The sequence below is a fragment of the Miniopterus natalensis genome, chromosome 11 (genome assembly GCF_054644295.1).
Source record: "Miniopterus natalensis isolate mMinNat1 chromosome 11, mMinNat1.hap1, whole genome shotgun sequence".
Taxonomy (NCBI): Eukaryota; Metazoa; Chordata; class Mammalia; order Chiroptera; family Miniopteridae; genus Miniopterus; species Miniopterus natalensis.
In genome coordinates, this window is record NC_142091.1 from 6,710,679 (window position 1) to 6,732,852 (window position 22,174).

General features: G+C 46.1%; 1 protein-coding gene across 1 annotated transcript; it reads left to right on the forward strand.

The window, feature by feature from the left end:
- Positions 1-840: 840 nt before the first annotated feature.
- MPZL2 (myelin protein zero like 2) lies at positions 841-15,356 on the forward strand. Its single transcript, XM_016204719.2, has 6 exons — positions 841-1,063; positions 1,994-2,160; positions 2,445-2,655; positions 6,184-6,331; positions 9,942-10,017; positions 13,052-15,356. Exons 1-5 carry the CDS (start codon positions 1,006-1,008, stop codon positions 10,003-10,005), a joined length of 648 nt encoding a protein of 215 aa, XP_016060205.1. The 5' UTR covers positions 841-1,005; the 3' UTR covers positions 10,006-10,017; positions 13,052-15,356.
- Positions 15,357-22,174: the final 6,818 nt, after the last annotated feature.

Sequence of the window (22,174 nt, forward strand, 5' to 3'; positions counted from 1 at the left end):
TAAAAATGGCCCCTGAACACAAGCCAGCTAAGTGTTACGAAAACCTATTCCTTGAGAGTCCTCTGCGTTCACTGTTCATATTAGCTGCTATTTTGTAAAAAGAGCACTAGATTCGGAAGTCAGGACAGCTCCAGTTTTGCTGCCTATTGGCTTGGAAGCCTGGGCAAAACACTCACCTCCCGGGGGCTTGGCGTCCTCACTGGCGAGCCGGGGGCCCTGTGCTGGAGCACCCCGGGGTGGGAAGCAGGCGGGGTGAGTGGCAGACTGTGGAGACGGCTGGTGAATGCGCAGGGAGGAGAGCCCCATGGCCTTTAAATCCTTCAAAGTTGAAGGCTCATTACACATTGAGGTTTGCTTTGGTCAGTTTATTTTAGGTGGGCCTCTGGGAAAGCTACGGGCTGGAAAAGGTTCAGAAGTCCTCGGGTTAACATCTGGCTAAAACTGAGGTAAACTGCAGGACTTTTTGTCCACGGAGGGTGCTAAGGAATTCTGCCGGGAGCCGTGAGTGGCGCCGCTAACCAGCCCCAGGGAGGTGCTTGGGAAAGTCACTCACTGCAAGTCAGCTTCGCCGCTCACCTCGCGGGCAGCCCGGGGCCTGCTTCGGGGAGCGAGCCAGGGCCCAACCCAGGGCAGCCTGGGCACCGCCTCCTGGCTGCTTCTCGGCCACCCGCAGGCCGGAGCCCAGAGCAGCCGGGAAGCAGAGGACTGCGCTTGGGGACTTTGTGCAGACTTGCTCCTAGCGTAGAGGGCGGAGGGTGGAAGGAGGGGAGGAAGGAAGGAGGGCAGGAGGGCGTTGGAGCTGAGGCCCCACCTTTCATTCCAGCAAAGCGCACCCGCCGAGCAGGGATGAGTCACAGGCGCCCGCGCACCGAGTCCCTTAGGTGAGGGACTGCCTCGGCTCTGGGAACACGCAGGTGCTCGCGCTCGCTCCCAGGAGGGGCCCGGCAGGGCGCTGGAGCCCTCGGTCGGCCGGTCTGGTCTCGGGGGCCAGGGCTGGGTGTCCTCATGTATGGCAAGAGCCTTTCGCGTGCTGCGCTGCTCCTCCTTGGCATTCAGCTCGCAGGTAAGAGCTGGTGGGCTTCGCCCCGTTTCCTCCCTCCCTGCCTGCCCTGTAAAGTTAGCTGATTGTCCAGGACGCAGCAAGAAGTTTCTTTGGAGCCTGAGCCATAGTTGAATTCACTTTAGTTTCGACTTCACTGAAACCAAAGTCGGTGGGTCGTTTTTGGAAGAACTGCTTTTGGACAAACAGGTTTAGGTGTGTTTCGGCTGCCAGCGATTCAGGCACAGAGAGGGCTTTCAAATCTCAGGTTACAAAGCATTTCTCTGTGGCTGCTTTCAATCTCTCAGCACAGGCAGGACCTGGTACTTGGATCATTGTGTGGGTCTTGTCTGGGACTCTCAGCAGCACCGGAAAAGCCAAACTCGTTAAGGAGAGAGGCCCACTGTGGTTTTGAAACTGCCCCAACACGCACCTTCTAAACATAAATATCATGGTAAAAAGTGCCGCGTGGTGTGAGGCCCCAGGGGTGCAGGCGAGCGTGGACTGTCTGGGGCTGACCGAATGTCTGCAGAGGGGAATTGTGAAAGCCCACATAACAAGGACCGCTCCGGAGAGCTCGCCTGCCGAAAGACCATTACACACCATACATAATGTTTAACTCGATCACACGTCTAACTCGTGTTCTGATTCGTTTAGATCTTTTGTTTCTGCTTTCATTTGTATTTGCCACTGTTTGTAGTTTCTTATAACAGCTTTGAAGTGGGTACCGTTCCGTGGAGAAAGTGAGAGCGCCCTGAAGGCTCCCTGAGGTGTGCCTAGTGTCACACAGAAGGGGAGGGCCGGGCTTGCTTGGCGGCAGGCAGGGCGGTGAGGAGAGGTTGAGCGCGGGTCATCTCAGCGCTGTTCTGCGCCTACGCAGACCCTTACTCTGGTCGATCCCGCGGTCCCTGTGCTCCCTCTGTTAACCCTCCTTTCTCCTTCGCCTTATTGCAGCTCTTCGGCCTATTGCAGCTGTGGAGATTTACACCTCCCGAGTGCTGGAGGCTGTTAACGGGACAGATGTTCGGTTAAAATGCACTTTTTCCAGCTTTGCCCCTGTGGGCGATGCTCTGACAGTGACCTGGAATTTCCGTCCCCAAGACGGGGGGTCTGAACAGTTTGTAAGTACATTATTGTCATTTTCTAGGGGATCCTCGATTAGAAAAATAAGCGTCTATTTCTTCTTGCTCTTCCTGTTTGCTTGTTGTTTTTAGCAACAAGCACGGGGTAAAGCTGGGGAACGATTCTTGCGTCAGAGGCTGACAGAACTGAGAGGCCAGGGAAAGGGAGGGCAAGGAGTTCTTGCAAGAGAGCGGCAGATGGGGCAGTGGGCTTGCTGGAGCCCCCACTGCCCCCGCCCGAGCCCAGGCACTGAAGCAGACCTTGTGCCACCTCTCCTTTCTAGGTGTTCTACTACCACATAGATCCCTTCAAACCCATGAGTGGGCGGTTCAAGGACCGGGTCGTCTGGGACGGGAACCCCGAGCGCTATGATGCCTCCATCATCCTCTGGAAGCTGCAGTTCGATGACAATGGGACGTACACCTGCCAGGTGAAGAACCCGCCTGATGTGGATGGGCTGATAGGGGAGATCCGGCTCAGCGTGGTGCAGACTGGTAGGTTGCCAGGGAAAACGGTTTGGGGAAGTGTTGGAGCCTGTGGGAAGGAGGGGCGAGTTTTGTGATGATTGAGAGCAGAGAGAAGGAGCCCTTCAAATCTGGAAACTGTGGAGGGAGCGTGAAGAATCCTCGGATAGAAAGAGAAAGGCTTTGACTGTGGAAAGAAAAAGTGAAGCAAAGGGATCCAGGAATCTGTTACAAAAATGGCATTGAGACAGTGAAAGGGAGAGGAAACAACTCCGATAAAGGGTAACAATAGTTCCGGTCATGCAGCCACTTCCTTGCAGGCCCCGCCCGGGCGTCGGCACCTCGCTGACCTGGCAGCCACGCTCGCGGCAGAAACCAGCCGTGGCCCTCGCTCACTGAGTTGTGTCAGGGCTTTGCACGTCTTATTTAATCTTTCCATTTCATATCAGTGTCTTGTGCTCTTAGTACCCCGCTTCTTACTAACGAGGAAACTGAGGCGCATAGGGGGTAAGTCACTTGTCCAAGGCCATGCAGCTGAGAAGCGGAGCACCTCGGCTCCAGAACTGCGCTCCCGGTGACCGCAGTGTGCGGCCTGCAGCACCCGGCAGGACAGCCGGACAGCTGTGCCGGTCACAGAAAGCAAGACCTCACGACCTCAGCTGCCAACTTGGGTCCGTAAATGCCACCATTTAGCAGCTGTAAATTGACGTGTTTCCCCTCCAGCAAAGAGAATAATGTGGCAAGGACTCCAATGAGGATGAAATGAGACGATGAACGTCAAAGTGCCCCAAACTCCGAGTTGTCCTGAAAATTATAACAGTGACCGTATACTGAGTGCTTGCTATGTGGAGGCACAGCATGGAACAATTTTAGTGAATAATTTTATTTTTTATAAGAACTCAAGAAATAGATATTATTATTTCTGTTTTATACATTGAGGAAACTGACGCTCAGAGAAGTTAATGACCTCAAATCACACAGCTAGTAAGTGGTGGAGCTGGTATTTTAACCGAGCTTTCTCTGGTGTGTGCTCTTAACCGACCCACACTGTAAAGCAGTTTGATTTCCTCCATTCATTCCTAGTACCAGCCTTCAAGGCTCCATCAACAGAGAGCTGTGCGACCTTGGAGAAGTCATCTGAGTGTCGAAAGAAGTAATATCCTATCTTCGGACCTCAGTGTCTTCATCTGCAAAATGGACAGATTACACAAGACACATGATTCTTAAACATACTGGGATCACTGCTCTGATATCTAACGAAAGTCATGGCCCTACTTCCACACACTATGTGCACACACATGGATTTTGTGGGCTTGTGGTCTCCTCCCCCCTCCTTCATGGACTCCAGGCTGGGAGCTCCTGAGCTAGACATCTCCAATGTCTTTTGTGGTTCTGAGGGTTTATTGAAGTTTAAATCAGAAATCAAGCTAAAAGACAGGAGACCCAGGCTTCACAAACTCTAGCCTGGTTTAGGGACCCTTACCTCTGGGTTCTCTCCTGCATCATTTACCCACTAGACTATACAGTCCTGTGCCACATAATGACATTTCGGTCAACGATGGACCACATACGCAGTGCTGAGCTTATACAATTATAATGGAGCTGAAAAGTTCCTATCACCCAGTGACGTAGCCATCCTCACCTCATAGCACAAAGGTTGCAAAAAGCAAGGATGTGGGTGAGCTGGGGAACAAGTTGGCCTCAGTGTGGATGAGAATGACCAGAGGAGCCCCCGGCCCTGGCTCTGGAGGAGTGGACCGGTGAGGGGCTGTTGGGGCTGGAGCAGCAACGCGTGGCCGAGGAGGCTGCAAGGGGAGGAAACTGCAGGCGAGAGTGAGAACCTCAAGCAGATGCACAGTGAAGGCTTGTCAGAAGCTCTGTAGACCTCAGCAAGCTCCTTGAAAGGCTGGAAAGCATGGGCCTGGCTGGTGTGGCTCAGCCGCATGGGTGTCATCCCAGGCATCAAAGGGTTGCCTGTTTGATTCCAGGTCAGGGGGGATGTTTCTCTCCCTTCCTCTCTTTCTAAAAAAAATCAATGAACTGTTCTTTTTAAAAAAAGTTAGAAAACATGGATCCCAACACTGAAAGGTTTTCATTAAGAGAGAGGATTGTTCATGGTGCATTATCTGCTTACAAGCAGATTTATGATGAGAAAAAACGAACGAACCAACCAAGCAAACCGCCATGAATATGTTTCTGAGAACGGTGACATGTCCTCAAGGGGAGGCATCCAGACAGAGGCCTCGTCATCACAGGAGACAGCTCCGTGAGAGTTACTGTCCCTGAAGACCTTATGGTGGGGCAGGATGTGGAGGTGGAAGGTGGTGGTGTTGATGATCCTGCCCTGTGTAGGCCTAGGCTAATGTGTGTGTATCTTAGTTTTTAGCAAAAACGTTTAAAAAGTAGAAAAGTAAAAAAAATTTTAAATAGAAAAAGCCTTAGAGAGTAAGGATATAAAGAAAATATTTTTGTACAGTTGTATAATGTGTTTGCATTTTAAGCTAAGTGTTATTACAAAAGAGTTGAAAAGTTAAAAACATAAATAAGTTTATAAAGTGAAAAATTTACAGTAAGCTAAGGTTAATTTGTTATTGAAAAAAGCATTTAAAAATAAATTGAGTGCAGCCTATGTCCAGTGTTATAGTCTCGACAGGGGACAGTAACGGCCTCGGCCACCACACTCTCTCCTGCTCACTCCCCGCCTCACCCACAGCAGCTTCTAGTGCTGTGAGCTCCACTCATGGTGATTGCCCACATAGGTGTGATGTTTTTTATCTTTTATACTGGATTTTTACTGTCCCTTTTCTATATTTAGATGTGTCTAGGCACACAAAACTTGCCATTGTGTTATAATTGCCTGCAGGATTCAGTAACAGGGTGTGCGGGTTTGTAGCCTCGGAGCAGTAGCTACACCATTCAGCCTAGGTATGCGGTAGGCTCTCCCGTGGAGATGTGTGCACAGTGACAGCTGGCTAACGGCGCCTTTCTCAGAACTTATCCCTGTAGTTAGTGATGCACAACTGTAGTTATTGATTTCCTCGCCTGTCTTCCCAGTGGGCATGAGTTCCTCGAAGGTGATGTCTTTTTTTGGCTTGGTATTTCCATGAGTGCCTTAACACACCAGGCCCTTAATAAATCTGAATAAATGACTGACTGAATGGCAGAGAAGTTAGGGAGAAAGAGTTTGAGCTCTGGATTTGGTTATGTTGGCAGTAACCTTACTCAACCAGCCCAGTGGCTCTCACAAGTCCAGCTGGCATCAGGATCTCCTGGAGGATCTATTAAAACAAATTGCCCTGCCCCACCTGTAATTCAGTAGGTCTGGGGTAGGGCCTGATAAGTTGTGTTTCAAAGTTCTGTTGCTGCTACTCCTAGGACACAGTCTGAGAACTACCCAAGTAGTCTGCATGGCTTTCCTGCTGCTCCTGGAGTTTACAAGGTAACATGGTAGGAGAAAGAAGAATTCCATTTACTGATAAAAGTGCATCCCCATTGCATCTTTAGGTTGCATCGTAACCCCGTTTTGCAGAGTGCTGACTTGACCTTCTCTCTTTACAGTGCGCTTCTCTGAGATCTACTTCCTGGCTCTGGCCATTGGCTTGGCCTGCGTACTGATGGTCATAATAGTAATTGTGGTGGTCCTCTTTCAGCATTTCCGCAAAAGGCGATGGGCCGAGAGAGCTCACAAAGTGGTGGAGATAAAATCGTAAGCCGGGGCAGTTCTGGGAAAAACTAATTCTCTTTCATGGTGACGCTTGGTACTTTACAATGAGGCTAAATCGCTGTTGAACAGGCATACTTCCCTTTGAGTCAGTCTTAGGAGAAAGAATTCAGAGTCACAGGGTGAGTGAATTAGGGTGTGAATTAGTGACTTTACAAAAGGATTCTTAATTTTACAGAAGATTTCAGTATAGCCTTTCTTTATTATGGAGGATTTGATAGTATTAACATCTGTTATGTCAGATGGGTATGAGGTTTATTGGGATGATCACTGAGCAAGTTATATAATGTCTGATCACCGGAGTGCACACCTGAAGCTAATATAATATTGTATAAAAAAATTAAAATCTGTTACATAAGCTTTTCTAGAATACTCCTGCCCTGGCTAGTGTTTCTCAGTGGTTAGAGCATCGGCCCGTGCACCAAAGGGCCCCGGGTTTGGTTCCTGGTCAAGGGCATGTACTTGGGTTGCAGGTCTGATCCCCGGCTCCGGTCGGGGTGCGTGCGGGAGGCAGCCACTTGATGTGTCTCTCTAACACTGGTGTTTCTCTTTCTCCCCCAACCCCTCCACTCTCTCTAAAAAAGTCAATGAAAAAATTATCCTTGGCTGAGGATTAACCAAAAAAGAAAAAAAGAATACTCCTACTTTTAATGTAAAGCATACATTTCTAAGAACCCTGGGCAGTCAGCAGGGGCACTGTGAATCGGTACCTAGGAAAGTCAGTCATGTTGGTATAAGGTGCTCAATAAACATTTTTTTACTGAGATAAAATTTACATACTATAAAATTCACCCTTTTAATATTTCATAGTCACCACTAATTCCGGAATATCTGTATCACCCTCTAAAGGAACTCCATCCATACCCTTTTGCTGTCACTTCCTCTTTCCCCTCCCCCCGCCCCTGCCGACTACTAATCTGCTTTCTGTCTCCGTGGATTGGCCTGTTCTGGACACTGCATGTAAATAGAACCATAGGATATATGGCCTTTTTTCTGGCTTTTTTGACATACTATGTTTTCAAAGTTCATCCATGTTATAGCATGTAGTGGTACTTAATTCCTTTTTATGGCTGCACAATATTCCACTGTATGCATATATCACATTTTGTTTATCCATTCAATTGATGGACATTTAGGTGGGACATAGGCCCCACTTTTTGGCTATTATGATTAATGCTGCTATGAACATATCTATAAGTTTTTGTGTAGGCATGTGTTTTCAGTTCTCCAGGGTGTATACCTAGGAGTGAAATTGCTGGAATATATGGTAACTCTATGTTTACCCTTGTTAGGTATTGCCAGACTGTTTTCCAAAAACAGTTGCACCATGTTACATCCTCACCAGCAATGTCTGAGGATTCCTATTTGTCCACATCATTGACAACACTTATTATTGTCTGTCCTTTTGATTATAGCCAATGGATGTAAAGTGGCTTCTCACTGAGGTGGTTTTTAAATATTTTAAAAAATTTATTGGTTTGTGTGTGAGAGAGATCAATTTGTTGTTCCACTTATTTATGCATTCATTGGTTGCTTCTTGTATGTGCCCTGATTGGAGATCGAACCGGCAACCTTGGTATATTGGGAAGATGCTCTAACCAACTGAGCTACCCAGCCAGGGCTTGTTGAGGTTTCGATTTGTATTTTCCTAATGACTCATGATGTCAGACATCTTTCCATGTTTTTATTGGTTATTTGTATCTTTTTGGAGATGTATCTATTAAAATGTCTTGTCTTTAAAAGTTGGGTTGTCTTTTTATTGTTGAGTTGTATGAGTTCCATATATATTTTTGAGTATCTAAAAGTGCCTTGTTAGCCTTAGCCAGTTTGACTCAGTGTTTAGCGAATCAGCCCAAGGACTGAAGGGTCCTGGGTTCAATTTTGGCCAAGGGCACATACCATGATTGCAGGCTCTATCCCTGGTTGTTTCCGGGCCTGGGAGTGTTTGGGAGGCAACCAATCCATGTGTCTCTCTCACATCAATGTTCTCTCTCTCTCTCTCTCTCTCTCTCCTTTCCACTCTTTCTGAAAAGCAATGGAAAAAATATCCTTGGATGAGGATTGATAATAATGATAATAAGTGCCTTATTAGATATAGGATTTGCAGTGATTTTCTCCCATTCTGTGGGTTGTCTTTTCACTTTCTTTTTAAAAAAAAGTATGTCTTTATTGATTTCAGAAGAGGAAGGGCGAGGGAAAGAGAGATAGAAACATCAATTATGAGTTGTCATTGATTGGCTGCCTCCTGCATGCCCCACACGCCCTACGCTGGGGATCGTGCCCACAACCCGGGCATGTGCCCTGCCCGGGAATCAAACCATGATCTTCTGCATCCTAGGTCGATGCTCTTCTGCTGAGCCAGGCCTGGCTGGGCTCTTTTCACTTTCTTGATAGTGTCCTTTGAAGAACTAAAGTTTAAAAATTTTGATGAAGTCCAATTTATCTTTTTTTTCTTTTGTTGCTTGTATTATTGGTGTCATATCTAAGATATCATTGCTTAACTCAAGGTCATGAAGATTTATGCTTATGTTTTCTTCTAAGACTTTTAAGTTTTAGTTCTTACATTTAGGTTTTTGAATCATTTCGAGCTAATTTTTTTTTTTATATCTTTATTGATTTCAGAGAGAGGAAAGGAGAGGGAGAAAGAGAGAGATAGAAACATCAGTGATGAGTCATTGATCGAGCCCACAACCCCAGCATGTGCCCTGAACAGGAATCGAACCCTGATTGCCTGGATCCTCCGTCGATGCTCAACCGCTGAGCCACGCCCGGCCGGGCTTGAGTTAATTTTTGTATATGGTGTGAAGCAGGAGTCCAAGTTCATTCTTTTGCACAAGTTGCAGTTTTTTGGTGCTCCAGCACTGTTTGTTTCTTTTCCTCAAGAAATATTTACTGAAATAATAGAATTGATTTTAAGGAGCCTAATGAACCCAACTCTGAGGTTCTGGTTTAAATGGAATATAATCAATGATGATGACTTCTAGGTCAACACAAAACTTTTTCTTTCTTTTTAAAAATTTTCAGTTACAATGTACTTTCAATATCATTTTGTATTGGTTTCTGGTATACAACACAGTGATTAGACAATCATTTACTTTACGAAGTGTTCCCCTCGATATTTGCAGTACCCATCTGACACCATACATAGTTATCACAATGTTATTGACTATATTCCCTGTGCTTTGCTTTACACTCCCTTATTTTGTTAACTACCAATTTGTACTTAATCCCTTCACTTCTTTCTCCCAGTCCCCCAGCCTCCCTCTCCTCAAAACTTTTTCTTTTTTGAATAAAGAGTAGAATTAGAGGTAAGATACTAGTGGTAAACGAAGGTGCCTGCTTCAAATTCCTGGAGTCCCCTAATTGTACTATTTATTCCCTCCTAAAAATATTCTGCAACGTGTGTGAGTTCAGATGCCTGGGGCCCCGTGAAGGCACGAGCGTTAGCGGTTCGATGCACTGGGGACACGGCTCCCCAGGTGCAGGCCCTTCTCCCCAGGGCGTGGGAGAGAACCCTCGCCCGGGCCAGCTGAGAGGTGCCTCCCTTGCTTCCGCTCGTGTTCACTTGACATCCGTCTCTGCTTCTCTGTTACAGAAAAGAAGAAGAAAGACTCAACCAAGAGAAAAAGGTTGCTGACTATTTAGAAGACACAGACTGACATTCTTAGATGGTGAGGCTCACAAATGGGTTCATGTCTTCCTTTAGCTCTCTTGTCTGGCTCATCTTTAACGTGGGTCTCCCAGACTACATGACTGTTAGGTGTGTCCTGTATGAAATTAGGGGAGCTGGGTCAGGGAGGGAAAAGTCTGTACGTATTATGGATGGCCTCCCCCTTGAGTGTGATTTGTGCAAAGTATTAGGAAGCTAGACCATTAAAGCTGAGAGAATTCTAAGATTATTTGAGGCTTTAGGGCTATATATTTTACCTGGAATAATAAATTAACTTTCAACATGTAAATAAATATATTTTTTATTGATTGATTGTAGAGAGAGAAAAGGGAGAGAGATAGAGGTGGGGGGGGAGAGGGAGAGAGAGAGACATGGATTTGCTGCTCCGCTTACTTATGCATCATTGGCTGATTCTTGTGTGTGTCCTGACCAGGGATGGAACCTGAAACCTTGGCGCATTGGGACAATGCTCTAACCAACTAAGCTACTAGGCCAGGGCCTAATAAAATTAAAAAAAAAAAAAGAATTAATATCTGTTTGTTTTGTTTTATTGTAAATCATTTATGGCATTAAGAGAGTGACTCAATAGATATGTTTGACATTTTGACAGAACTATTGTACTATGTGGAATGAATTTCAATTCCTCTCGTTTAGTTATTGGGACAATTAATCCAATTTTAGTATGTGTAATTTTGTTTTTCCAGTTTTCAGGTTTATCAGGCTTAAACGGTAGGATGATTCATTTTTTTATATGATCAGAATTTCTTCTGTTCTCTGAAGTAGGCCCACTATCATTATTTGCAAAAAGAATGACATTTTTGTAGCCTAAAACTCCAGTGAAAGATTGTAAGGATTTATATAATAGACTATGGAGAGAGTTGATTCTATTGTAAACCCAGAAAGACAAATTTGGTATCAGAGAGAATTTACCAAGGGCTATTTCTTTTTAAGATCAAGCAGATTCTTCAACATGTGGGTCATGGAAAAAAAGATGGGGACTCCTTTACATTCAAAGAAAGTTATTGAACTAATGCAATCAAGTGCAATGTGTGGTCCCTGACTGGGCGGAAACCAGTCTGAACAAACAGCTGTAAAAAGATTTGGGGGGATAACTGGGAAAGGCTTGAGTATGAAAAGTCTGAATATGGATAATATTAGGAAATTATTTTAAATTTTTATTAGGTAATAAGGGCGTTGTGGTTATACAGGAAAATATTCCTACTTTCAAAATGCATATTGGAGTATTTAGGGATAAAATGCCAGTAATTTGTCAGTCAAAAAAAAAAGGCAAAATGCTTTAAAATTGTGATGGGTGAATTCCTGTCATCTCTACTTCTCTGTATCTTTGGTTTTGCTTATAATAGAAGGAAGAGAGGAAGGGAAAGAGAAGAAATGTGTGTGTGAGTGAGCTATGGACCATCCAGGTGTCCACAGGAGGCAGAGGCTATAATTAAGGACACCGACTCTGACAATAAGGATCAGGAAACTTCTTTTAAAAGTTAAATTAGCCCTGCCCGGCGCGGCTCAGTGGTTAGAGCGTCGGCTCCGCAGACGGAAGGTTCTGGGTTCGATTCCAGCCAAGGGCACGTACCTCGGTTGCAGGCTTGATCCCTGGCCCGGTTGGGGCACGTTTGGGAGGCACCAATAGATGAGTCTCTCACATCAATGTTTCTCTCTCTCCTTTCCACTCTCTCTGAAAAAGCAATGGAAAAAATATCCTCAGGTGAGGACTTTAAAAAAAAAAAAAGTGAAGTTAGCCCTGGCCAGCATGACTGTGGTTAGCGGGCTGGCTTGTGCACGGGAGGGTCTCTGGTTTGATTCCCAGTCCAGGGCATGTACTGGGTTGCAGCCCGGTCACAGCGCATGTGGGAGGCCACCAATCCGCGTGTCTGTCATCAATGTTTCTCTCTCCCCCCCACTTCCACTCTCTAGAATCAGTGGAAAAAATATCCTCACTTCTTGGGTGAGGATTAAAGATAAAAAGTTAAATTAGGGGGAGAATAAATACATATAAGAATATTTTCATTCACAATGGAGAACAGATCTAATAAGATGTGTGCACAATAAAACCTCGATGTAACAGACTAATTCGGGTGAGGGGTGTCTGTTATAGCCAAAAGTCCGTTATATAATAAGTAGGTTTTCCAAATGCGTACGTTAAGAAATTGACAAGTTAGTTAACCTGTTTTTACTTATATAAACACGTTTGTGTAATTAAATTATGTATAAGTTGAATTTCACAGAAGTTTTCTCTGTGTTGCTGTAATTTTATGTTTATACTGAATAGGTCTAGTAAATGCAGGCACTCGGGAGTCGCTGAGAGTGACAAACGCACCGGCCGGGTGGGCTCAGCACCGTGGGAACGGGGCGGGCGGCGTTAGAGCTGCTGCGAAGCCGCCGCGCAGCACCCAACCCATTGCCACGCGCCGCGCGGGTGAGCGCGCGCTAATCACTCATCAAACGCTGTTTACAAGAGGCGACTCTTGGATTTAGGTACTTAGACTATAGTTGTAAATATGTAATATTTATTTATGTTGGCGAAATTACTAGTGTTTTTTCCAACATATGGCCTGTTCACTAAAATTTGTTAAAAATAACAGTTGAATTAATAACAAAAAAATAACCTGTTTAATTGTAAGCAAATCTTGGTTAAAAATATTTTATTATTATTATTATTTTTAAATATATCTTTATTAATTTCAGAGAGAGTAAGGGAGAGGGAGAGAGAGATAGAAACATCAATCGGCTGCAGCCCGCAACCCGGGCATGTGCCCTGACCCGGAATCGAACCCCAATCTCCTGGATCCTAGGTCGATGCTCAACCGCTAAGCCACGCCCGGCTGGGCGGTTAAAAACATTTAAAAATTAACAGGGTGTTAATTTTCACATATATGTGGACTGAAAATTTTGTCCATTAAATCCAAAGTCCATTAAACCGAGGTCTGCAAATTTGAGGATTCACTGTACTTCATAAGGTGAGGTATTCCTACACACTCTTCCCAAATGCATTATCCATTTAAACTTTTGTATTTCAGAAAGCTGAAGATTTCCAAGAAGCCTAGGATAAGTTGAAGTCAACGGAAGCGTTTCTTTGGCTCTTTTCAGTTGTGACCTGTCTTCCAACCAGCCCTGCAGTACATAACCACCAAAATAAGCAATATCCCTCTGGGGCCAGCACAGGGCCCTCCTTGAGCAGATACCACCAGAAAACACAGCCCCATTACTAAGGATTCATTTACTTATAGAATGCAAATATTTTTCAAATTTAGAGTGCAAATAATTTCAAATGAGCTTTTGTATACTATGAAGCAACATTTTTGTCCTTAAATATCCCTTTGTGAATGACTTATATACATTATTGGCAGCAAATGGGATGAAGTCAACTTGTCTATCACAACATTTCCTTTAACATATTAGTTTTTTTAGAGCCACACTCTTGCTACTACAGGTAATGTGTTTACTTTTCCCTTCTCACACGGCTAATTCTACCAGCTGTTTTTGATGAACAGGAAATCCTGTACTTAAACTGTTCAAGAGCAGTTTGATTTTTATGGCTCTCCTTAAATCTGGGACACAACTTATTTTATTAAATTTCTTTCAATATCCTAGATGATAGTTTTTGTTGTTTTTTTTTGTCAGTTGATCTAAGGTCTACCATAATTCAGAGAGTAACTAAGAAAAGGTTACCTTAATGCTGACAGACTGACAAATGCCACCCTCAAGAAGAATGGCTGTCACCTTTTTTCTGTATTGTAAAAAACAATCCACAGTGCAGGTCATTTATGAGAGTGAGTGACTGCTAAGCTTACTGCCCCGCCCCCCCCCCAGCCCCATTTCAGTGATCTGTAAGAAAAGAGCAAAGTGCATGCTCATTCATTTGTAGACTGGAATCATTAAGCAGTTAAATAGAAGAATTCTGAAATAGTATTTTATGACTTTAAAAATTTAGGGCTGGTGAAAACACTCAACCCTAAATGATGGGAATTTTGTACAGTGTTATACAAAGCTCTGAGCACTGGAATAGATTATTTAATTTTTTTCTTTCTTTTTTAAAATTTACTTGTTTTGGGGGAGAATTTGGTATGGGGCAAAGAAATACCAAAACTAATAGAATGAAATCAACTTTATTCTTTTTTCTCTTATACTAGTAGATAAAAGAAACTTTATAAGTGGGCTATGAGAAGAAGAGAGCTTTTAAAAAGTGTCTAGTTTCCTATAGGAGCATTTATTCAAAAGACAGAAGAATATCTAAAAGTTTGGGCTTCCTCCAAGTCTTTAAAAAACATGATATTTTCAGTTTTCAATGACTGGGCTAAAGATGTTATTTCCTTTAATAAACTGGAGTTTTCAAATAGGTTATCTGTATTTAAAGATGATGAACTTAGATATTTTTCCAATAGTTTTTAAAAAATCATTATACTTTACACACAAACCTTGGTTCTCAAGTACAGTCCATACCTGTCTCATTTTGCTTATACTGTCTGAAAAAGTAGTTTCAATGCCCAGTTTTGAAACTAAAAGTTAGATTTAAAGTCTATACTACTTTTAATTTACATTTTCTATTTTTCTCCATAATTCACCCTTTTAAAATATAAAAACTGGATGTTTCTTCAAACAGATAGTTTGGTTGATATTTAACTCATGGAATGTCTTTCCAGCAAAACTTGTAGCTGGGTCTTGGCTAAACACCTAAGGATGAATATGGCCCTGCTGTTCAGTGTCTTCTTCCTAAAAGGAATACTGTAATTTCTCATTTTATCTGCCTTAAACATTTATGTAAATAACATTTACCAGTAAAGACTTATCAGTTATATAACTAGCCTTATAGACAAATCTAAATTTTAAATAGCAGGTAACAGAAAACAGATGGGTATGTATTTTATGTTCACTGAAAATTTTTCTTAATGGCAGCCTGGAAGTTAATAATGGGTAGAATTAATTTCTTCTGGATAAATAAACCTATCTGGAGTTTCACAGAATTTTCACATGGCTTTGGATAACTCAGAATCCAGCACAAACAAACTTTCTAGTTTGGGGATTCTTTCAAGAGAGCAGTATCATCTGTTCCAGTTGGTGCTCTTACATTACCTTCTCCACAGTGAAAACTACCAGCTCTCAAGTCTAGTAAAGGAGCGACAGAGTTATTAAACTTTCCCAAAAGCTGAAGCAGAGCCTTGTTCCCCTCTTGCTGTCATTAAATATCCTGAGATGCTAGGTTGACTAGTGATTAAAGCAGGCCACCATTCCTTTTCAGAAGAGCATGACACCCTCTCTTCATTTCATTTGAAGCACTGTGAAAACATTCCTTTCTCACTTTTCCAAATAAAAGATACACAAATATCAGTTTTCTTTCCCCTCTATTATATGCTGTAATGATTTAATCATTGCCACTGTCAACAGCAATTTAATAAACACATGTAAGGAAATAATCTTTTCTATCAAAGGGATTAGAATCGGCAAACTGCATAACCGTCCACCTCAGCGTCCTCCATTCTGCACTCAGTACGTAGGTGCCCAACTGTCCGACCCAAGGGTCAGCCCTGCACGTGTGTTTTCTAAATGAGCCAATCAGTTTAGATTGTGAAGCCTCACCCTAATCAATAGGGTATGGCACAGTGGCACTCGCCTTAGGGTAAAAGCCCAACAGACTTTGTGTTGGGTGTGCTTGCTCGCCTGATTTGGGTAGCTCTGCACTCTTCTGCAGAAGTCAAGTTTGCCTTGCTGAGTTACTTTCGATTTCTTGTGTCTTTCTTTGTGTCAGGGTCGAAACCTATTCCCAACAATTTGGGGGGTTCTGGGATCTCAAACCATTCAGGTGAGTGCCCCGAACTCCTCACATGGCGGGGAGACACATCTTACTCCCTTGTTGCTGTAGCCTCCGAGTGTTTGGGGAACTGGGCAACTCCTGAACTGGCAGAGACCCGGTGGTGAAGGTCTCTCGGCAACGCAGGAGAGGGCCCGAGCAAGCACCTCTGCCACCAGGTAACTCGGTGCATGGACGAAGGTAAGAAACACCACAGAGGGTGGCAAAGTACTTCCTTGGTGGTCAGGTCATTCTGGAGGCTGCATGTGTGTGAATGAGATGTGTCTGGGACACGAAGCGAATGTGAAGTCCCGATCCACAGTTCTGTTGGTATCTTGGTGACTTCATAAGGCTTAAGGCAGTCCTTCGGGACCTAGTTGGGGGCTTATACCAACCTGCCAACTGCTAAGAAGCACCAGGCTAGAGATATCATCCTGCGAGGGAAATGGCCGGAGATGGACGAAGCAAGTCTGGAGAGTGCAAGAAACCTCCAATGGGGGGGTGGTAAGCCTCCACAGCACTCAGAGCCAAGGATCCAGAATGGGAAACAGAGTAGAAGTACTGATCAGGAAAAGAGAAATGAGGATAAGATCCCCTCAGACAGTCCCCTAGGGAGAATGCTTAATTATTGGAATGATCACCCTCGAACTGAGGGTCAAAAGCAGCAGCAAATGATTAAATTCTGTTGTTTTATCTGGACTCAGGGACCCATCTTAAAGCTGACTGTATTCTGGCCCCAATTCGGGTCAGTTGAAGACTGGGTCTGCCAATTGTTAATTGAATACGTTGATGATAAGAGTCCAGGAAGAAATAGATTATGCTTCACGCTGGAGGAAGGGAGCGGTTGCATTGTTCCCTTTACAAACAGGAGTAGGTGAGACGAAGGAAGGGGAGGGGAAAGACAGACGCTGGGACCCCTTGGCTTGCTCACCTCCTCCCTGTAACTTAGGGAGAGCGCCGCCAGGCCCGCCTTAGGAAGTTGGGGAGGGAGAAAGAGAAGTGGGAACAAAAGAAAGGGAGTTTGGGTTGGCCGCAGGGGCCTTGGCACCTCCCCTACCACTTTATCCCTCCCTCCCCTGACTACGGAGAGAAGTGGAACTATGCAAGAAGGACATTCAGAATTTACCTTTCCCCCCTGAAAAAGAGAAGCCTCAGACATTCTACTCCCTTCGAGAAGTTCCCCTAGGAGGAGGAGGAACTGGGTTTGTAAATGCCCCCTTCACTAGTTCTGAGGTTAGAAAATTGAAGAAGGAACTGAAACCTCTCCTAGAGGACCTCCATGGGGTAGCAGACCAATTAGACCAAAGAAAGAGCAATGATCAGGAGGGCAGCTGTGGCGGCTTGGGAGCAAGAACACCCAGCAGGCCAAGGCGTTGCCTCCGTGGAAATGAAATTCCCTAACCAAGAGCCTCAGGGGACAATAATGAGATCCACAGGGGCCACATGAGGGACCTGCGAGACCTAGTTATAAGGGGAATAAAGGAATCAGTGCCCTGCTCCCAGAACATGAGTAAAACCTTTGATATACAGCAGGGAAAGGAGGAAGGACCAGCTGAGTTTCTCAGCAGACTTAAAGATCAGTTGAGAAAACATTCTGGGTTAAACTTAGATGATCCACTAGGACAAGGAATGCTAAAACTCCATTTTGTAACAAATAGTTGGCCTGACATAGCAAAGAAGTTACAAAAACTAGAGGATTGGAAGGATAGGTGTTTAGAGGAACTACTAAGAGAGGCCCAGAAAGTATGTGTGAGAAAGGGTGAGGAAAAGCAAAAGCAAAAGCAAAAGCAAAAGGCCAAGGTAATGCCCTCCACTACCGAGCAAGCCTCACGAGGAAGGGCCCAGGAGCCTAAGGGGCAGATGCGGGGGCAAGGCCCCAAGGCAATCCCAAAGCTCAGAATAAGCGCTCTAACTGCGGCAGGGAGGGCCATTTTAAGAGGGACTGTGCTGACTTGAGGAAGGAAGAAAAAGTCATACCTCTTATGACTTTTGAAGAAGACTAGGGAGATCAGGGGCTCTTTTACAGCCAGGGTCCTACCAAGAGCCCTTGATAAATTGAGAAGTAGGACCCAATAGAGAGGAACTCATCTTTCTAGTTGATTCAGGAGCAGCCTGTTCCTCTCTCGCTACACCCCTCTGGCTTGAACTTATCTGAGACCCACTTGCCAGTCTCAGGGGTAAAGGGGGAGGAATTTGCGGTCCCCATTTTTAAAGAGACTTGGGTTAGGTATCAGAATAGGCAGACACAGGCAGAATTTCTCTTTGTCCCTGAGGCAGGGAATAACCTCCTCGGCCAAGATCTAATGCCTAAACTGGGAATAGGACTTAGCATCATACAGGAGCAAATTCAGGTTTCCTTCAACCTTCTGTCCACAACGGATGAGGAGAGGATACTCCCTGAAGTCTGGACAAGGGAAGGTAATCAAGGTGGGTTAAAAATTTCCCCTATCTGGATTGTACTTAAAAATAGAGAGGAGGCAGTTAGAAGAAAACAATATCCCATACCCCTACAAGGAAGGTTAGGATTAAAACCAATCATAGAAGAATTAGTTAAGGATGGCCTCCTTGAACCTTGTATGTCCCCCTTTAACACCCCAATCCTGCCAGTGAAGAAGCCTGATGGATCCTACCACCTTGTCCAAGATTTGAGGGCAGTAAATCAGATGGTTCTAGATGATTTACTACTCTCAGGTAGTCAAAAGGAAGAAATGGTAGATATAACTATAAACTTACTAAATTTTCTTGGTCAACAGGGCTTGAGAGTCTCCAAAACCAATTTAAAGAGGTTAAGTACTTAGGAATCTCAGTAATAATCAACACACCCTTACCAAGCATGAAGAGGGAACTTCAGAAACTCTTAGGGCTAATTGGATACTGTAGGTTATGGATAGACTTGTATGCCCTCAACACCAAGGATTTATACCTCAAACTGTTAGATGAGGAGCCTGACCCCCTCTTCTGGAAGCCTGGAGCAAGAGAGTCAGTAGAAGTCCTCAAACGAGCCCTTATCACTCCCCTGTACTAGCGCTACCATAGTTAGAAAAGCCCTTCCATCTATTTGTTAATATTGACAAGGGGACCGCTCTCGGAGTTCTAACCCAGGAGCATGGGGGTCAAAGACAGCCAGTAGTCCATCTATCTCAGCTTCTCGACCCAGTAACAAGGGGATGGCCAGAGTGTGTTCAGTCAGTACCAGCCACTGCAGTACTAGCTGAGGAGAGTAGAAAAATAACCTTTGGGGGGCAACTGATTATTAGCAGCTCCCATCAGGTCAGGGTAATTCTTCATCAGAAAGTAGGAAGATGGCTGACAGATTCTAGAATCCTCAAGTATGAAGCCATTCTGTTAGAAAGGGATGACCTAACTCTAAAACAGATTGCCCTGGACAAAATGTCTTCCGCTTGCACTCCTCAGGATTCGAATAGCGCCCCGTAGAGATATTGGGTTGTCCCCATATGAGCTACTATATGGGTTGCCATACTTAGGTTGGACTATGGACCTACCCACCTTTGAAACCAAAGACCAATTTCTTAGAAATTATACACTTGGTCTGTCCTCTACTCTGTCTTCCCTTAGACAACGGGGCTTATTTGCCCAGACTCCACCTCTCGAGTTCCTGGTACATCCAAATGACCTGGAGACATGTGATAATCAAGTCCTGGAAGGAGGACAAGCTAGAACCAGCCTGGGAGGGCCCGCACCAAGGGCTGCTCACAACCGAGAGAGGCTGGACCCAAGAGCGGCCCTGCCCCACTGGCAGCTGCACCATGGACCATAGTCCCAGGTCCCGATCCTACCAAATTAACCCTAAAATGGTCATAATGGGAATCCTTACCTTAGCCCAGGCTACCACTACTGCCAGTAATTGGAACCTAGCGCCCTGGAAGAGAGAGGAAGATACCCGGTCCAGCTAAAGGTAAACGTCTCAGATGGAGACTCACTAGTAACCTTTAGATTTGACTCCTGTTTAGCCCTCCCTGTGGGAATCTCCTCTCACAATGTCAGCTCCAGTAGGCAGATATATATGTGTCCAGACCTAGTCCGTCACAAGGGCCCAAGTGATAGCAAACCCTCGCCTAGACTGGCAGGATGTTTGGTGGACCGCTCAGCAACGAGGCCGGACCTCCTCTGTGCGGCGGCAATCTAGGGAATACCCCTTCAAGGACAAAGTCCAGTTACTCAGGGGAACTGCTCCCCCGAACTGTCAACAGTTCCGGTGCAATCCTTTATCAGCCACCCCTGCCCCAAGTATTGGAACCCCTAGTTTGGGCCTTATCCCAAGCACCCTCTTGACACCCCCTAACGATTCAACCAAGGTGACAGTTGTAGAAGTTAAGGACCTACACCAGACCATAGCTATTGAGACTGGATACGGGGAAAGGAATGCCTGGCTGGAATGGATCAATATTCTGCCCGCACCTTAAATGAAAGCAATAGTTACACTTGTGGGGCAGGCAGGCCGGAGGCTCCAGTGGTATCCTCCCCTAGGATGGACCTCGGACTCCACAGGCATGGGGTGCATGATAGCTCTCTTTCAGGACAATACGGCCTGGGGTAACCAGTCTTGTAGGACCCTACTGCTACTCTTCCCAACTGTGAAGACAAAAAACCCCGAAGACTGTCAGCCCCCGCCCCTTGAAGCTAATTACACCTCGTGCCTCTCTGGGTGGGGGGAGCAATTAGAATTCTTGGGTAACATGTCTGGGTGCGGCGCAAGCCGGTCCTTTACAGAGATGAGCCATCAATCTACCTTAGCGGTGGCCCATGCTGATGTCTGGTGGTACTGTGGGGGCCACTACTATAGACCTTACTGGCTCATTGGAGCGGCATCTGTACTTTGGTCTAATTGGCTATCCCTTTCATTCTGGCACATCAGCACCCCGAACCAACTCATAAAGGAGGCCGACACCGAGCGAGGAGGGCAGCCGCCATCCCTGGTGGCTCATTTGACCCTCACATTTACATTGACTCCTTTGGGGGCTCAAGGGGAGTTCCTAATGAATTCAAGGCCAGGAATCAGATAGCAGCGGGGTTGGAATCAGTATTTTTTTGGTGGTCCACTGTTATATTAGGGAGGCCAGCAAGGAAATAGCTGAACAACTAGACGCCGCCAGCAGAATGGCATGGGAAAACTGGTTAGCCTTGGATATGATTCCAGCAGAAAAAGGAGAGGTGTGCCTTATGGTAGGGGGACAATGCTGTACTTTCATCCTGAATAACACTGCCCCGGATGGGGCCGTGCGTAGCTAAGGCCTTACAGGGTTTAACTGCCTTGGCCAAAGCACTAGCTGAGAATTCAGGAAGAGATGACCCTTTCACCAGTCTCATGGAGCGGGTCGGGAAGCGTAAGGGGATAATGACTCCGTCCTGACCCCGTGTCCTTGTCGCGGGAGTAATGACCCCTGTGGGTGCTGTAGCAATCTCTGTAGAAGGCGGCTACTTCAATGGCTTATCGAAAAAGCTGTTACTAAACAATCCCAGTCACCTGCCAGAATAGCCTCTTTTTGTGAGAAACCTCTGACCTTGAAAGTCAGTTTATGTTAACTGAGTTTGCAGAAAAGAGTGAACAGGCATAACAAAAGAGGGGGGGATTGTAAGAAGGACACACTCTCTTCCCTCAAAGGGATTAGAATCGGCACCCGCCTAACCGCCCCCCGCAGCACCCTCCCTTCTGCCCTGGGCGCAGGCGCCACCTGTGCAGCCCGAGGGGCCGCTCTGCCCGCGTGTTCCAAGCGTGTTCACCGCGGGTCTAGGCGGTGAAGCCCGACCCTAACCAAGCGGCGTGGCGCCGCGGGGCCGCCCGGGGTGAAGCCCGCACCCTCGGCCCGCCGCTCGCGCCCGCCGGCGCCGCGCCCTCCTGCCGCCTAGGTCGCCCGCCGAGCGGCCTCCGACCTGCGTCCCGTGCGCTCGGTCGGACCCCGCTCCCCCCCGGCTCCCGTGGGTGCTGAGCTGGCCACGTGGTAGCTGTGCGAGGGAAGGGCGCGGGGCGTGAGGCACAGCGTCCCCGCGAAGGCCCAATACCCGTGCGCTCACCCGCTGGCTGGTCCTGTGCTACCTCCTGGGTCCCCCTGAACTCTGAACTTACAGGCATCCGTCCTGGGAACATCCAAACAAAATAACCTGCAGGCAGGAAGGCGATTTTCAGGAAGAGTCAGGTGAGGCTATTTTGTGCTGCAGGACCCCACGTGATGAAACAGCGAATTGCCCAAACTCCGCAGCCGCGCTCACTCCTTGGGAATCGAGGAGCCGCTGGGCAGCGAACGCGTCCAGGTGCGGCTCCGGAGAAGCCGTTCCCATGGCAATCGCCGCGCCGAGCGTTTCCGCCGCCTCCTGCCGTCACTTCCGGTGTCACCTG

Excerpts from the sequence above, each read along its gene's own strand:
- MPZL2 (XM_016204719.2), top strand. The coding sequence starts at position 1,006 with ATGTATGGCAAGAGCCTTTCGCGTGCTGCGCTGCTCCTCCTTGGCATT. Across the intron at positions 1,064-1,993 it reads CCTTGGCATTCAGCTCGCAG|CTCTTCGGCCTATTGCAGCT; the intron begins GTAAGAGCTGGT and ends GCCTTATTGCAG. Across the intron at positions 6,332-9,941 it reads AAAGTGGTGGAGATAAAATC|AAAAGAAGAAGAAAGACTCA; the intron begins GTAAGCCGGGGC and ends TCTCTGTTACAG.